Below are 16,848 nucleotides of genomic sequence, written 5' to 3'. Positions count from 1 at the left end.
TAGAAAAGCTCCTTGCCTTTTATCGGACGCGGCACTTTCTTGCTGCCATCGGGATGGCTTTTCTCCAAAAGTCCTGGCGATAGAGGGCGGGACCCTCAATCAAATCGTAGAGGTCCGACGGTTGCCAGAAAATAGTGACGATTTTCACGAATTTTTCCTTGAGAACCGTTCTTTTACTAGCAAGGGAGAAGTTGTAGAAGTAGTAGAGTTCAGGCGCAGTACCAGAAGATAGTGACGATTTTTTACGGATTTTTCCTGAGAAGAGTCGTCATCACAGAGCAGTGAAGGTAAACACAACGATCAAAAGATCTCGGCTTTTTCAAATTCCGAATACCTCACTTCCAAAATCAACCACCCGTCCAAAGACAAAACACTTCCTTCTATTTCCTTTTATTTCAACCCTTACAAACTGTACGACCGCCATCATGGAGCGTTCAGATGACAAAAACCCCTTCGACCCCGACACCTACGATCGACCCGCTCTAAGCATCAAAACCACGCTCGAGCTTCGGGCCTTCTGCGCCGAGTTCTTTGACAGACACATCCGCACCAGCGTCAAAACGGACGAGGAAGACATCGCAGCCTTTCTCGCCCTAATCACTTATTCGCAGAGCTTCTTCGCACGCGCTCGCGCAGTCATTCCAGAGCTTCAGGCACCTGACGTGGAGTCATCGCACCCAAATGAAAACGTCCAGGTCTTTCTGTACGCGACCCGCGATATGAGAGGTCCACCGGGTATGAAGTGGGAATTTCTGCCCGAAGAGTCGGCATGGACGAAGCTCGCAAAGGAAGGGATGGACAATCTCGCGAGGAACATTGCGAATAATGGTACGGGGCACAAGAAGCAGGCCAGCGATGCTAGTGCTCGAGGTCCATCTAGTAAGCACACGTTGGGTATCATGCCGGAGAAAGCCGAAAATATACCCTCAGAACCCCCTCTGCACCCACCAAAGAGCGTCAAAAGCAAGCCCGAATCTCTTCCGAAGAAGCTCGACCTCCCCGCCATCCCAACGTTCGTTCCGGGAAACGCCATGGGGTCCGACGAACTTGTCTGGTCACCGACCTCCGGCACCCGGCAGCGTCGAACCGATGAGCTCTACCAGAGCACCAAAGCTAGTCCAGCGAACCCGATACAATTCGGCCAAGTGATTCCTCCAAACCCCACCTCTGCATACAGTATCAAGGCCCAGTACCTCTTCCATGGCTCTCGTGATCTGTCTGATACCCCTACGAAGGGTCATTCGGACTCCATAAGGATAACTCCACCACCGCAATTCAAGAGCACCCAGTCACCACTCAATCCATCTGCTGCATCGTCTGGCCGATCGAAAGGAAACAGTACCAATCCAAGACGCATGCGCCGCAACAATCTTGAAGAGACGCCATTCCCTGACAGCACTAATCGTATGATGGAGATGGCGACACTCGGCCACGATCCCACCAGCAAATACCCGTCTTCGTCCCTCTACGACACCACGGCCTACCCTGTCAATGATCTCAGCCGCACAAACACGCCTTCTCAATTCAAAGGTCCCCAGTACCCATCGAACCAGGCGCGCGGCGTTTACGGTGCTGATCCCTTCTCAGCTCCACCAACCGTTCCTGCTTACGGAACTCTGAACCGGTCCAGTCAGGGCATGTACGGTGGACCTCCAAGTCCATTCCAAGGCCAGCTCGGTCCCCTCCAGTCTCGACCTCAGGCAGCATCTTTTCATTCTTTCCCTGACCAGGTACCGTACGTACCTAACCCAGACCTCTGGGCCACCCATACCCAACGACCCCGCCATGGCGCGTTGCCCAATCAGATGATCCAGCCCATTCCTCAGATGACGGCGCGAACACAACTACCTCCGTCCATGGCCCAAGCGCCCACCAGCGAGGCCCTCAGCGTCCCACCCCCAGGTTCCATGGACCCCCTCGACTACTGGACCCTGCTGACCCAGCGCGAAAAGGACATAAACGCCCGCCTCCAAAACGCCAACCGACCCATGACAACCCACGAGCACCGATACATCTCCTTACTCCGCGAGGCCCGCATCATGGCAGCGGCGACTCAGCTGCCGGCCCGTGGCGGCATGTCCAAGGGTAAGTGGCTCGCGGAGTTGGGTCGGACGCTCCGGTCGATCTGGAAGACCGGTCCGCGCGGCGCAGGGTTCCCTCCGGTCGTCGTGGCGCGCAAGATGGATTTCGAGAAGGCGATCGAGCGGGAGATTGGGTTGACGTCGCAGGAGAGGCAGCACGCGAGCTTTGAAAGCGCCTTGGATCGTGCATTCGGTGCTTGAGGGAGCGAGGCGGTCACGGTTTGGTTACGGTTCCAGGTCTTCTACATCAGCACGGTTTCTTCAATCGAGAACTAAGATAATCGCATTCCGAAGGGACAGGATACAGCAGCAACAGCGGGAACTTTCCAACGGAGCGTCTAGGCCTACATCAGCACATATCATTCAGGGGCGAAGAGCTGAGCCATGCTGTCAGCAGTCGATGCTTTTAAGGAGCTGGCTCTGAGGATTTTTCAGCAGGGACTTTGGCCTCTCAAGCGTGTCATCCACGCAACACGTTTTGTATCATAAGCAAGCTTTCATAGGAAACGATCTCCTCTCCATTAGTGGCGAGCAAAAAGATTGCCATTCGGCAGCGTCACCCACAGCAGTGTGAACGAAACCACGAACAGAAACTCCCAGAAGAGCTTCGAATCGCATGAAAGAAGGTGAGGGATGAAGGTAAGGATTCGACATTTCCTCCGTGCTTAGTCATCTCCTGCTGTTGCAAGCATACAATCCCTTCAAAATAGACGCACTCTGTGAGTCTCCGCACCGTGATTCAAATTGTCTTGGTCCAAAGCATAAAAGACCTAATACGCAGTGCCCATCTCCCCAGTCTCCTCAACGCTCTCGTCTTTTCATCCATCTCCAGCGATGCCCCTTACAAATTCTGTCATTCTAGCAAGGTAGAAGGCTCTGCTGGGCACCCCGGATGAGGCACGGAAGGAACCATACCCATAGGGTACACCTAGACTGCATCAGCGCAAGCTCCTCGAGAGTTAGTGCACGGAGACAACACTCGCCTCCAGGATGGCGGGGCCTGCAACAATGTTCTCGTCCGAGGGATCGACGCAGGAATCTGATAACACGACATATACCTGGCCTGAGACGCCAACTGGGATTTCATCGACCACATAGTCGCTGTCATTATTCGCTATCCGTACGGGGACGGGCAGCTGAGCGGTGGTCAGCCACTGCCAGGTCCGCGAGACTTCGCTTTTGGGAGAGAGTCCGAACCTTTAGGAGGCCGGAGATGAAGACGGCGTAGACGGTCGTGTCTTGGGTGACTCCAAGCTGCTCCGCATTGCTGAATGCACCGGAAAAGGTGACAGAGGATAGACCAGCCCTGACATCCTATCAGCACCAAGAAGTATATTGACCAGAGCAGTCCTTTCTCACTCATAGTAATACGGCGTGCACTGCGGCGTCAAAGTGGGGAAAGCCGTAAAAGGCAATTTCACCGGGCCGCTGTTGAAGTTCTTGATGAAAGGCAGAGCAAGTGTGTGGACCTCATTCTACGATGACAGGCATCAGTCTCCGTCTCCGGTGGCCACAAGCCCAGACCCACAAAGTCGAGCGGGGTATCGAAAGCATTGGGAAACGGCGCCTCCCCAAGCCCCGCCCGGACGTACGAAGACTGGCGGGCCTCGACCCCCAGCATCGAGGCGACCGCGGTCCGGTAATCCGGATCCTCGATCGACGCCAGAGCGCCGAGGTACCTACACCTCGTCAACGAGACCCCCCATCTCCGGCATTCCCTCCTTCAAAAACCCACGCCGAAACGCCCCACCCCCTCAACCACGCCCGCGAGACCGACAAACGACCCCACGTCCGCGTACGGGAACCCCGTAGAGTACTCCAACCCCCCGTCGCCTCCACCCCGGCCGCCCGCAGCGCCGAACCCAACACGGCGACGTGGCTCCGCTCCCCGAAGCACACCGCCCGCACGTTTCGCGCGGAACGTACGGGAATCCGCGAACCCGGCGGCCCGGTGAAGCGGGCCAGGGCGCCGGCGTAGAGGGCGCGCTGCGGGAACGCGAGGGTCGGGGCGAAGTTGAGGATGGTGCCGTCGTCGACGAGGGGCGCGGGGACGCGCGCGGGGGGGCGAGGGGGAGCGGTGGCGGCGGCTAAGGCGGCGAGGAGGAGGGGGGTGAGGAGTGGCATGGTGGTGCGGGGAGCTAAGGGGTGATGTGGTGTCCAAGAATGGTAGGATGGAGGGTGTTGTTCCTAGGATGGGGTTTTCCTAGGAGCGGGTGTGGTGTGAGGGAGAAAGGGATGGTGGAGAGGTAGGGTGGGTTCCGGTGAGGAAAGGCATGGCTCGTGAGTTTCCGGTTGCCGACAGTAGCGAAGACACTGCCGTCCGAGAAGGTCGGCAGGAGCGCTCGAGGCCTTCAGGGGTCGGAGGGTTGGACATGCGTGGCGACTGCGAAGTAAAGACTGTTAGCAGCCACGTTCCAAGAGAAATGCAGATCAGTTCTTCGACAAGTGCCTGGAGCAGAGCGATGGCAGAGAGCCAATCGAAGACGCGAATTCTCGTTGTCCTATCGACTATTGGATCTATTTAATTGAGGTCCGGGATCTATTTTACGCACCAAAATCGAACGCTGTGAGCATGCTGATCGTAATGCCGTCAAACGCTACAGAGAACGCTATCATCGCAACAAGACCACCGAACTACCAAAGGCTAAGGACAACAGCAGGACGAGGCCTGTAACGACGGTCGTCACCTCAATCCTTGGTGGTCCGACGGCAAAGGCGGCTCCCTTCTTCCCTTGAGCCGCGTTCGCTTTTCCGGTCCCCGAGACACAGAGATTGAAAGTCGGCGAGCCATGCGCAGCGGTAGCTTGCGTGCTTCCTGTCTTGGTTTGCGCGTCGGTCTCTTGAGGAATGCCGCTAAAGGTTTGACTCGCCGTGACGGCTGAGGCGGTTATGGACGCGCCAGGAATGGAGCTTCCGGAAATCTCTACAACGTTGGTATCCGTAGTGTTGAAATTGGTCTGGGCCATTCCGATCTGATTGTTGGTCAAGTCATAGACCACATACGCTGACCGAAGGAAAGCATCCCCAAAAAGTATGGGCCCCGTGCCGGATGACATCAACCCCCATGAGCAGATAGTCCCTGCCCCATCTCTGAATGTAGGTTGCACACCATCTTCGTTGAAAATCGGTGTAACAAATTCACCCAGACCGACTGAGATCGTCAGGCCATTATTCCCACCAAAGCCAAAGCTTAAGGTTGCTGGCGAATTTGCTAGGTCGCAAGGCACAATGGTGCCATAATCTTTGTCATTTATGACACCGACACCACCGAGAATCGGGTTGACGACGCTATCAGGAAGATACGCGTCAGTAGTCCCGCTGTCCAAGATAACCGGCAGATCCAAATTGGTCTGGGAGAACTGGACCGCCCCTGAACAATCCAACACAGATACAGACGACAAAGCCACCGTGAAGTCGGTGTATGAGCCGTTGGTTGCTTGCACGGGAAGTACGACCAGGTTGCCGTGGTATTTGGCAGTGTCAACGCCTCCGAACAGGATTGATCCAGTCAAGGAGTCTGAATTTCGTCAGCAAGGTTGCAGTCTTTGGATCGAAGGTACGTACTAAGATCATTGAGCCACAGACTGTAGGCCAAAGTGCTGATGAACCCTTGAGCCTTCATCTGGGCCACAATGTTCGGGTAGACGTCTGTTGGGCTCATGGCTGAGATCGATTCGTCGGCATCATAGCCAATACCCATGATGCCAAATGGCCTAGTGGCCTGCATGGCAAGCCCCATGGTCATATCCTTGATCACAGTATTCCCTATTGCCAAAGTCTCATTGATATAATCACCAGTGACTGCGCTGTTGTCTTGGTACTGGATCTGAAATGCACCTTGGCCAACATCGACATAGCTCGTTGAGCGCGTTGAGTCGTATTGACCAAGCTGTTGGCAGGCTTGCTCATCTTCTTGACAAGCGTTGGATTCGACCGATGGTATCCATATGTCACTGCTACCCGTATCGAGTTGTACGCTGAAAGGTTGGCCCGGTGTGCCGACGGTCATGTTAATGAGGTACCTGTATACACTGTCAGCTAGTACTTTGACTCTGTGAAGTAGGCAGCACTTACGCGATCTCCGCATTGTCGATGTTCGCTGTTACTGTCTTTTGACGCTTGCGTAGGCGTTTGGGAAGTGGCGAATTGCGAGTGACTTCTTTCTTGAAGTCGAAGCCCAGGACCTTTGGAGATCTCTTGTGCGAAGTGAAAAGCGACGCGGTGACATCAGTGACCAAAGACAGGAGAATTGTCAAGACTGAGAGTGCCAGAAGGACTTTAGGTGACGGGGAAGGCATGACGGTGCTGCGAGGCTGCAGGGACTCCCGCAAATGCCTCAATTTAGGTGGATGGAATGAAGTCAAGGAATGGTGGTAGGCAGAAGAGAGCAGTCTAGGATTTCAGTAGGAAAAGAAGAGAGTTGGGCAGGTGGTGAATACATATACATATACGGAGTATTAAGACAAAAGGTGGAAGGAAGTGTTGAGATAGGATTTTTTGACACGCTGGGCTATGCTTGCCCCCCAGTCGATGTGATTCGCCGCTGGTGCCGCCGATGTGACTGAAGGCGAAGGCCAAGCTGATCCAATAAATGACTTCACCCGCCCTCCTTCCGTCCCTAGCTTCCCGGCTTAGACCGTCCGGAAGTGGGCTAACTAAGGCACTAAGTCCACAATCTGGCTACCTTATTTCCAGCCCCCATCTCGCCAAAATGATGTGTTTACGCAGCAAAACAGAATTTCCGAGACGTTCTTGAAACATGTTTCAGCCGAGAGCTTCCCGCGTTAACATTATTTCGTCTGAGAGTAATCGCATGAAGGCGTTGGACAGGTTGGCATTGTAGCTGTTGAGCTTCTGATGAAATTGTTGGAATGCGACGGATAGCCAATCTACTCTCTCGCTCGTCAGGATGTTTCACACGCTCGAATCGCTGTTCACAGCCATCCAAGAAATATGCCCAGTAACATGATCTTTACACGGGTTGTGAAACAACTGCTCAGTCGCCGTTTCCTTTGCATTGAGACCTCTGTCCTAAGATGTCACAGCCGCCGGGCAGCCTCTTCAACTACAGCTCCTTGTGCCCCCAATCCAACGAACGTCCACAGCCATGGGTTCTTCATTCCTGCTGGAAGTGTTATAAATAAGGACTTCGAGCTTGCTTAGTAGCCTCTACTACATGAGTCCACTGAGGTAGCCTTCCCAGCGGTACTTGGATGGCCTGCTTTCACATGGTCACGTGATGCCAAGGTCCCGGAAACCATGTTAGGCTGGGCCCGTAACAGCCAGGTCTTCTATTACTCAATCATTTCCTCTAAAATGTCGCTGCACAGCATTGCCTCATTTGGACCACAGTGTCAGTCCGTACCCAGGGCGCTCTCGTTCTTGGCTTCGCTCTTGTTTTCCTCATTGGCCTCGCTCTTGCCTTCCTCATTGGCTTCGCTTTTGCCTCCCTCATTGCCCTCGTCAGTCTTGGAGGGGTGGCTCTTTTTTCCTTGATGCTCTTCCACTCCACAATCCCAGCGCCCAGAATCATGCAGGCGCTAAGGGCAGCGGTTAGGATGAAGACTCTAGTCAAAGCGTAGCTGTATGCGTTTATGACGGTGTTGAGGTCGCCCAGCGGCACCATGCTACGGTAAGCCGTCGCGCCAGCGTTAACGATAGCCTCAGTGTTGAGGCCCGCTATGCTAGAAATGCTATCAACGAGCTGGCTGGAGAAGATGTTTTGACCAACGGAGAGGAAGACGGAGCCGCCGAGCTGCTGCATGAAGAACATTAGGGCCATGCCGAGAGGGACGTCGGCACGCGGCAGGACGGTTTGAGGCGCCAGGTTGGAGGTCTGGAAGCCGCAGCCGATGCCGCAGCCGTAGATGACTTGGTAGCCAATCCAGTGGCTGCTGCCTGCGCTCGGTGTAAGGGTCGAAAGCATGCCGCCGCCGACGGCGCAGAAGACAAGGAGAAAGCAGCATGGCGGGAACGTAGTATCCGACGCTCTCAGTGGAGATGGCGCCCACGATGCCCATGACGACCAGAGACAAGACCAGAGGGATGGTGCGGATTCCTGCTTCCATGGCCGACTGGCCTTGGGCCGCCTGGAACCAAATGGTTAGGTAGTAGACGACGACCATCATTCCACCGGAGAGGAGGAACATGAAAAGCATACTGCCACCGACGGAACGGTTCAGGATGACTCGGGTCGGAGCCATGGCGGTCTCTGGTGTCAGGACCTCGACGGCCAGGAAAGCGACGAGCAAGACGGCAAAGGTGACGAGAAGGCCGATGATTCGGGGTGCCGACCAGGGATAGGTGGTATTGCCCCACTGGAGAGCCAAGATGAGGCACACCATGGATGGAATGAGGAATAAAAGTCCAAAGGGGTCGAGACGCTTGAGCTGGTCCAGGACGGTGAGCTTCTCGCGCGGTGGAGGTTTGAGGTGGAGAAACAGGAGTATGGCGACGAAGGTGAAGCCACCGATGGGCAGGTTGATGTAGAAACACCATCTCCACGTCAGGCTCCTAAGAGAAAAGTCAGTACAAGATGCTTTCCCGGCGCAGGGCGTCGACTTACCGGTTGTCGGTAAATGTGCCGCCGATCAGAGGGCCGAGCACCGACGAGACACCAAAAGCCATACCGAAAAAGGAGGTGAATATAGGCCGCCTGCGAAGGGGAACGAGCGGAACGATGATCATTATGCCGCCGCAAAAGATGCCAGCAGCGCCGATGCCAGCGATGGCGCGTCCGACGATGAAAGCTGCGGAGCTAGGGGCGGCGCCGCAGAGAGCGGAGCCGACCTCGAAGACGAGGATGGAGACGAGGAACACCCATTTGGTCGAATAGAGCTGGTAGATGCGGCCAAAAAGCGGATTGAAAATGGCGGCAGTCAACATGTAGGCGCTGCCATACCAGCCGATATCCTCGATCGAATGGAACTCGTTGGTGATGCCGGGGATGGCGGTAGCGATGATCATTCGATCCTGTTGGGGCCGTGAGTGTGAGCCCAGCGCTGCAGAATTCAATCCCAACGAAACTCACCAACGCGACGAGAAAAATCGACGCGTACATGCCGATGATGATCATCCAGAACCTGGGGGATCTTGGCTGGAAGTTCTTTTCCGCATCTCCATACTCGTCGTCTTCATCGAAGGGCCGAGGCGCCTTTGGCGCACGTTGCGCGGATTGCAGGGAATCTGCAGAAGACATAATCAATCACACAGCGGGAACAATGAAGAAGTTGCTGCCCAAAATCTGTCTGGCCATGGAACGCTGGACCAGCGGCGAGCTTTGCTCTTATAGCCATCGCTCTCGATCCGGGACCGATTTCTTTTTTCAAAACATTAGGAGTTTAGATATACCGAACAAGCCTGTGAATCGCATGACGGGCATGTAGTAACAACCCGAGCAAGGAGGGTTTTGATTTTAGCTGTCGGGGCAGTAGAAAAGCCCGACGGGGCGGATCAAGCTTGGTCTTGGCATCGGCCCGCAGATTTAAAATGGGTCAGTGACTGACTGGGTCTCTTCATCTCTGCGCTGGTGTCCCTGGCAACTTGACAGGCCTTTCAACGTTCAAAACTTCCGACTTATACTGATTAAAGTATTACTCTCATCATTTGCCGCAGCAGCCGGCGTCGACAATGATGTCAACGCCAGAGCGAAGCAACCCGGCCACGTCTCTCGCGGCCACGGATCGTCCCTTCTCACAAGCTGCGAAGCCGCAGCGGGTGCTTGCTTGCGTGTTGTGTCAACAGCGAAAGGTGAAATGTGACCGCAAATTCCCCTGTGCCAACTGTATCAGGTCCCACGCGCAGTGCGTACCCGCCGCGACGCTAGTCCTCCGCCAGCGTCGCCGCAGGTTTCCCGAGCGAGAGCTGCTGGACCGCCTCCGCTACTACGAGAGCTTGCTCCGCCACAGTAACATCAAATTTGAGCCGCTCCATAAGGAATACTCGACCACAGAGAAGAAATCGCTCAACACAGACATCGAGGGTCGCGGCTATGACTCCCAAGACGATGAGCAGCTAGTAGCTACTGCGGGCGCAGATCAGTCGTCGTCTCCTTCGATGGCAGTCAAGTCCGAAACTGTATACGAGGCCAAGTACGCGCCTGCTCTCCAAGAAACAAGATGACCAATAACTTTCTTCCAGGAAATTCTGGCACGCCATGAATCAAAGGGCACAGGTACGTTCGCCTATGTGTCCAAGCCGCACTGACAATTGGAGATTAGTCTCGAAATCCCGACGATGATAGCAGCGATTCCTCGCCCGATGATGTGCGTGAGGCTATGGTCAAGGACGCCTGGAATGAACTGTATCACAATAACGACCATCTCCTGTTCGGCTCGCGTGAGACAGCCGTCGATGTCTTTACCCTGCACCCGGAACTAGTCCAGATCTTTAGGCTCTGGCAGATCTATATCGACAACGTCAATCCGCTGCTCAAAGTCACACACACTCCCACCCTGCAAGCACGCATCATAGACGCCGCCAGCAACGTGGCCAGCATCAAGCCCACCTTGGCGGCGCTCATGTTCAGTATCTATTGCGTGTCCATTCTGAGTCTCGGCGAGGACGAATGCCGTACCATGTTCGGTACGCCAAGGGAACGTCTTCTGACGAGGTATCAGTCCGGCTGTCAGCAAGCTCTACTGAATTGTGGGTTTCTACGCTCCGGCGATCGTGACTGCTTGACCGCGTTATATCTATACCTTGTGAGTCTGTCAGGCTGCCATCTTCATGCTGGCCTAATACTATCAGATCTCGGTCAGACCCGCTACAGATCCCCAGTCCCTGTCTTCCATGCTCGGTGTTGCGATCCGCATTGCGCAACGCATGGGGCTTCACAACGAGTCGGCCTATGCCAAATGCCCCGCTCTCGAGGCTGAAATGCGCCGAAGACTTTGGTGGTCTCTCATACTCTTCGACACTCGCATTTGCGAGCTGGCCGACTACAAGACCGCGATGCTAGTTCCTACCTGGGACTGCAGGACTCCTCTCAACCTCAATGATTTTGATCTCCAACCAGAGATGAAAGATCCACCAGCGGTTCAGGAGAAATCTAGCGAGGCCCTTTTCGCCGTCGTGCGCAGCGAGATGGGCGAGTTCGTCCGTCACAGCGCGTTCCATCTCGACTTTGTCAGTCCGGCTTTGAAGGCGGTTGCCAAGGACGTCCAGGGCGGCCACGTTCCAGAAGGTGGCAAGCTGGTCGCGCTGGAGAAGACGATCGAGGACAATCATCTCAAGTTCTGCAATCCTGAGAACCCACTCCATTTCATGACGATCTGGACGGCGCGCGGTTACCTCGCTAAAAACCGTCTCCTTGAACATTATTCAAGATTTCCGAGGTCGTCTGTGCAGCAGACGGACGTGCAACGCGACGCTGCCATTTCCCATGCACTGAGCATGCTTGAGTGCGATACGAATCTCATGAGTTCACCCAATACCACAGGGTACCTTTGGTTTGTTCACTTCCACTTTCCATTTCCCGCATACATTCATATTGTTCAAGACCTGAGAATGCGGCCTGTCAGCGACCACGCTGAACGGACTTGGGAAATTATGAGCGACAACTACGAGGCCCGATTCATGTTTCTGGGACAAGACGACAATCCGCTCTTCAAGATTTTTACTAAAATAATCCTCCAGGCTTGGGAAGCGCGCGAACTAGTGTTCAGACAATCGGGAAAGCCGCTAGTGCCACCACGAATTGTGTCTGACATTAAACGAAAAGTGGCGCAAACGACGGAAGATGCACATGATCCTTGTATAAAACAGCCCAACGATGTTTTCGGCATGAATACTGACTTTTCAATGTCGATGCCAGTGGACTCTGGTTGCCACAGTCTGCTTTATGGCATGGGAGATCAAGGCTATGTAGGGTCGGAGTCGAGCCCGCAACATAACATGCCCGGACAGGCTGCGCTGGATGTTGATTTGAATGACTTGAATTGGACTCCAATGGACTGGAATCCGTTGTATCGCTGCGACTGGTGACGCTGGTAACTCTTGAGGCCTATTACTGCCGTGCTACATGATTCGGCTCGCTACACTTCGCGGCTCATAGACATACGGGATATCCAACCTTAACCACAACACGGGGTCGTCCTGACCTCTCCCGAGAAAGCACCTAAGCCCTTCTTTATGCAGAAGGACTCCAGAGATCTCCCTCGGTGATATGCTCAACAGCATACTCCTCCGTCTGTGCATGTACCGAGTCTTGTAATGGGTCCAAGTATGCTCTCAGCAACCAATCTTTTCGACAAATGATCCTGTGACGGACCAAGTCGAAATACAGGCACATGACGCACGTTCACGGGCAACAAAGTCTGCATAGGCTGCATCATCCACAATCCTCGACCAACTCTCGCCGCTATAGAAGCATGGTTGGAACAACCATCGAAGAACTGACCCCAAACTTCATCCTCATCTGCATCTCTACTGCAGCATCGACGTCAACGAAGATCACTACCTCCTCCACCCCCAGCACTTACCCATAAAGCGTCAACAGCCTTGTAAGATCCCATCGCTAGACCTTCAGCCACAGATATTAGTGACCCACAATCAAGGAGGAGGAGTAGGAAAGGAAAGCAGAGAGGACCTTTTCAGTTACCGTTTTCGGGACGACTGGAAACGGGGGCCGCAGAGTAGTACGCAGGAGAAGATTGAGCGGTTTCTTAGCATTACACGAGGAGAATGTCGAGAGATAGCAGTACCGGAATTTGTTTGCAATTGCCAAATGTCCTCAAGGAGCGGTGAACTAATACCCAGTATCTCAAAGCCAATCGGCATCACGCCGCCTTCGGCTCCGCCTCGAGGCCCTCAATTATGTCTCCCAGCGTACACGGAGGCCCTCGCCGACACACTATGACACCGAGACAAGAGACCGGCATATTGACGGGATCCTTTCTGGAACGACCAGGCTAGCATCGCAGAAACTTCAATAAGTGAGACTGGTTTACATGCCACAGACTATGCAACGCGCATCCTGTCGCAACAGTGGAAAGAAGCGAAATTTGGAGGCTATGGAGTATAATTATGGACCATTCCTTCACTGGGATCTTTCGAGGACGTGTCGCGATAAAGCATCTCGCTGCACTCCTGAGGCATAATTTTATCTACCTCCTGCAGCAAATGCATGATCGTTTTGAGCCGCGGGTTGAGATGATCCGCAGCTTTTTTACTGTTCCGAACCTTCCTTTTGAGACTTTCGTTACCGATTCCAAGCTGAATTGCTTCTTCTTCAGCGCGCTGCCTGTGTTTGAGTTCTGCGGTCGCCTGTTCTTACCAGTCACTCAGCTCCCGAACCAGTCGAACATTATCTTCTCGGAGTTCGTCAATTATTGCACTAAAGCTGACCTCTGGATGTCTCCGTGGCTACATGAAGTCAGCAAAGCCCACCAGCCAAAAGGGAATATTGTGTACATTCAATGATATCGCGCATACAGACTTGCTGAATAGACAGCTACCTGGTCCTTTTTGGTCACGACGAAGCTCCAGTCGGGCGTGTCACTTCGGTGCCTCCGCCCTTAGACTACCTTCCCGAATGCCGCCTTTTCCTTTCTTCAGCTGTCTGGTATCTAGTGCTCGTCTGCATTTCTTCGCTCGACCTTGGCTCCGCTCTTGCGTTCGCTTTAAGAAACTTCGAATCGACCCATATATTAATCTCAAATGCGCCACAAACGCTCCATATGCGATTACAAAGGTGTATTCGAACGACCATATACAAGCTTGACGATTTGCCTGATCTCATAGACGCGTCCAAATCGCCCGCTCTCGGCCAGAGCTGTGTCTTTCACCCCATTGCTCGTTTCCTCAAGTGTGTAGAAGCGGGGAAGGTCGACTAGTGGCTATGCGTCACTTTTAGACGTGAAGTAGCTAAGTCTAGGCAACAAGCCCGACGAAGCTTATGTGAGGCTATCGCTGGGAAAAAGCATTCCTGCCAATGAATGTCAAAGTCCCTGCATACTGTATCTCTCGATCTCCCCTTGCCTGACCTCAGCTTTGCAGATTCGTACATAAGGACATCTACAGAATGGCTTCAGAGACCTATACAGTCTTCTACAAACCCAAAGGCGTCATTGAGTTGCTGGAATCTGGCACGGGTAGCTTTATAGGGATCGTGGACAAGACCACTGCCTTGAATTTCCCCACAACCCCCGGCGACCACGGAGCACTTGCGACTCTCGACCTTGAAGCGTAAATCCTTACAAAGATTGGACCTCACAAGCATATTATTCGTTCCAAAGGCCAGAGAGATGACGGAATTCTACTTGAACGTGCACTGCACGGATCCATAGCCCAATTTCTCGAAAATCCCACAGCGACAGGGAAACAGAAACTCGCGTGGGCATGTCAAGCCACGAAAGCTGTCAGCGCAACACACGAGGCCAGTGTCTACCACTGCGATATAAGTGTCAATAATCTCCACCTAGACGAGAGTTTGACCATCAAGCTTTGCGACTTCCAAGGACAGCTTCTCCGTCTGGACGGCACTGTCGACAGAGATGGCCTTTCTAGGGAAAACACCAAATCCTGTATGCCTCGAACCGACGACGACTACTCGTATCGAAAGACCGATATTTTCGCTCTCGGCTTTGCACTGTACTACATATTGCAGGGTCACGAACCCTTCCCGGACCTGGATCCTGGCGATGATGAGGAGGAAATCAAAAGAAGATTCATGTCGGGCCAATTCCCTGAGCTGCCGTCCCACTTGATGAACCTCGTGACCCACAAGTGCTGAGCAGGGGAGTATTGACTCGGCCGAAGCGGTTTCGCAAGATTTGGAATCCGAAGCTGTGCCTCAGCTGGCTGGGGCTGGGGCCTTGGGGAATGAAGCGATATTTTTCGGGAGACTTCTGAGACCCTGTGTATGCGGAAGAGAAACCCCAAACCATACAGCCGACAGGAAAATTCTACTGAAGGCTATCTTTCACCACCCTGATTTTACCTCGTTCCTCTCAGGGCAAGCAAATTCCGACAGAACCTAGTATATGTTGAAGGTAATTTGCTACCAGTTGCACTTTAACGTCTACCCTACGAGCCTTGGAGTATTGTTATTGAGTTCTACCAGACTAGAAGAAAATGGAGTGGCAGTAGGTAGGTGGATGCTGTTCATTGAGCCGTCACACTACTTCAATAAAAGCGGCTGCGCCAATCCCACCTTTCCAAGCTTGTGCTTGATATATTCCACGATCTTTCGAAAAGTAGCGCGCCCGCCCTGACAATCATTACTCTCGAGGTGTTGCATCAAGCCGCTCAGGGTCGAAATTTGCCATACCGGCTGTGACAGGTTCATCTCGGGGGGCATATGGAAAGACTCTTCAAGCGGCGAGGCCATCAGATCATGTATCTCGACCAGATCGTAGTGTGCGAGTCTACCGCTCGGAACGCTGCTTGGACCTTGAGTTATAACTTGTCGTTATCATTGCGAACCGTGGGAACACGGAGGTTAGATGCTGCAAGCTGCCCTCGACCAGGCCGACCTGCCTTGCTCGGAGGTTGATAGCAGTCAATGGGGTTCAGATCTGCAGGCCTTGCAAAATGTAGGTGCAAAGGGAGTAGATAGTAACAAATTGGCTATTTTTGTTGTGAAGGAGTCTGAGAAAAGCCAACGCGAACCAAGACGGCGAAAGCCGGTTTAATTCTACCCAAAAGGCTGGTTGGCCATCAGCTGCAATCTCTCCAGCACGCATAGCTCACCCCCTTGCCTCCAGACTCTTAACAGTACCGGTCCGTGCAGCCTCTAGCCGCTGGAGCCTTGTATTTGGGCGCGGCACCCATACAATTTCATCGCCACTGCGCCCCTCGCAGATGTGGACGTCCCGTCGAAAGGCCTCAGCTGCAGCGACCCAGATCTTCGAACCAAGATCGGCATCAGGCATCGACAATACTGCATCCTGCATGATGCTCAGCAAAGAACGAGATCCACGTCTCGAGGCCAGAGTCGTGTACTTCTCGATAGCAATTCTTCAAATTTGCTCCTCAACCAAATCCCTAATTCCCGTCTTGATTTCATGCCTCGAGAAAGGTGGAAGGAGCAGCCAGCTCGAGGAGCTCGGAGATGTATGGAGATGAAAACTGTGAAGGGCGAGAATTCTAGGATACGCGTGGAAGTAGGCGTGATCCTTTACAGTAACTTCAGCAATGGGGCTGAGGGGGACCCGGAGGAGCGTTCGTACAGCCATTGGCTGTCCCGAGGTGCTAGAAGGGCAAGGAGGAGCCGGCCTTCAAGCGAGCGAGGCCGATAAGGGGGCGATGGACTGATTGGAAGGGAATGTTGAAGGAAACTTGCAAGAGGAGAGGGGGGGTCAACGGGATCTATGCAATCACCATGGCGAGGGCCTGGCAGCACCTGTAATCGAATACAGGTCGGCACACAGAGTCATGGACAGCGCTAGTAGCCTGACCCTAAGGTACCTACTCTCGGAAGTAGATCTAAGTACCTTAGGTACCCTTCGGCTCGGTTGGGGCGTTATCCGAGATCTTGGCGCAGCAGTCTTGGCGTTTTGTGTGCCGAACTCCGTGAATAGAGGTAAGAGGCTGAAAAACCTATCAAACAATCTAGTGGAATTTCTATGTAATCACTTCAAGACTTACCGTACATAGTACGATAGCTGTGTCAATTAACATCATTGCTTTGATGTCTATGCTACAAAAGTGTGTGGAGGACGTGACAGGACCCAATGCCAAGACTTTTCAAGGATTCTGAATACGCTAGTACAAAGCGATTTGTCAGGCGAGTCATAGAATATCTAACGGCCGCACGCAAACAGAA

General features: G+C 53.5%; 7 protein-coding genes across 7 annotated transcripts; 3 read left to right on the top strand and 4 right to left on the bottom strand.

Annotated features, from left to right (window-relative positions):
* Positions 1-425: 425 nt before the first annotated feature.
* On the top strand, positions 426-2,282 carry HO173_007565 (uncharacterized protein; the record flags this gene model as incomplete). The annotated part of the gene is made up of 1 exon (XM_037309467.1): positions 426-2,282. The coding sequence occupies one exon, from the start codon at positions 426-428 to the stop codon at positions 2,280-2,282; it is 1,857 nt and encodes a 618-aa protein (XP_037163546.1).
* Positions 2,283-3,040: 758 nt separating this feature from the next.
* HO173_007564 (uncharacterized protein) lies at positions 3,041-3,702 on the bottom strand (the record flags this gene model as incomplete). The annotated part of the gene is made up of 4 exons (XM_037309466.1): positions 3,041-3,217; positions 3,279-3,387; positions 3,441-3,556; positions 3,610-3,702. 4 exons carry the CDS (start codon positions 3,700-3,702, stop codon positions 3,041-3,043), a joined length of 495 nt encoding a protein of 164 aa, XP_037163545.1.
* Positions 3,703-3,770: 68 nt separating this feature from the next.
* Positions 3,771-4,205, bottom strand: HO173_007563 (uncharacterized protein; the record flags this gene model as incomplete). Its single annotated transcript, XM_037309465.1, has 1 exon — positions 3,771-4,205. One exon carries the CDS (start codon positions 4,203-4,205, stop codon positions 3,771-3,773), a length of 435 nt encoding a protein of 144 aa, XP_037163544.1.
* A 488-nt stretch (positions 4,206-4,693) lies between these two features.
* HO173_007562 (uncharacterized protein) lies at positions 4,694-6,379 on the bottom strand (the record flags this gene model as incomplete). Its single annotated transcript, XM_037309464.1, has 3 exons — positions 4,694-5,598; positions 5,646-6,103; positions 6,156-6,379. 3 exons carry the CDS (start codon positions 6,377-6,379, stop codon positions 4,694-4,696), a joined length of 1,587 nt encoding a protein of 528 aa, XP_037163543.1.
* A 1,056-nt stretch (positions 6,380-7,435) lies between these two features.
* Positions 7,436-9,453, bottom strand: HO173_007561 (uncharacterized protein; the record flags this gene model as incomplete). The annotated part of the gene is made up of 6 exons (XM_037309463.1): positions 7,436-7,621; positions 7,681-7,979; positions 8,032-8,594; positions 8,647-9,053; positions 9,112-9,266; positions 9,432-9,453. The coding sequence occupies 6 exons, from the start codon at positions 9,451-9,453 to the stop codon at positions 7,436-7,438; spliced, it is 1,632 nt and encodes a 543-aa protein (XP_037163542.1).
* A 257-nt stretch (positions 9,454-9,710) lies between these two features.
* HO173_007560 (uncharacterized protein) lies at positions 9,711-12,065 on the top strand (the record flags this gene model as incomplete). The annotated part of the gene is made up of 4 exons (XM_037309462.1): positions 9,711-10,171; positions 10,221-10,254; positions 10,301-10,783; positions 10,830-12,065. The coding sequence occupies 4 exons, from the start codon at positions 9,711-9,713 to the stop codon at positions 12,063-12,065; spliced, it is 2,214 nt and encodes a 737-aa protein (XP_037163541.1).
* A 2,038-nt stretch (positions 12,066-14,103) lies between these two features.
* On the top strand, positions 14,104-14,814 carry HO173_007559 (uncharacterized protein; the record flags this gene model as incomplete). Its single annotated transcript, XM_037309461.1, has 2 exons — positions 14,104-14,173; positions 14,318-14,814. 2 exons carry the CDS (start codon positions 14,104-14,106, stop codon positions 14,812-14,814), a joined length of 567 nt encoding a protein of 188 aa, XP_037163540.1.
* Positions 14,815-16,848: the final 2,034 nt, after the last annotated feature.

The sequence above is a fragment of the Letharia columbiana genome, assembly GCF_014066305.1.
Source record: "Letharia columbiana isolate WasteWater2 chromosome Unknown Sc0000025_s0, whole genome shotgun sequence".
NCBI lineage: Eukaryota > Fungi > Ascomycota > Lecanoromycetes > Lecanorales > Parmeliaceae > Letharia > Letharia columbiana.
The sequence above is the reverse complement of the archived record's forward strand: the minus strand, read 5'-3'. Positions and strand labels throughout refer to the sequence as shown.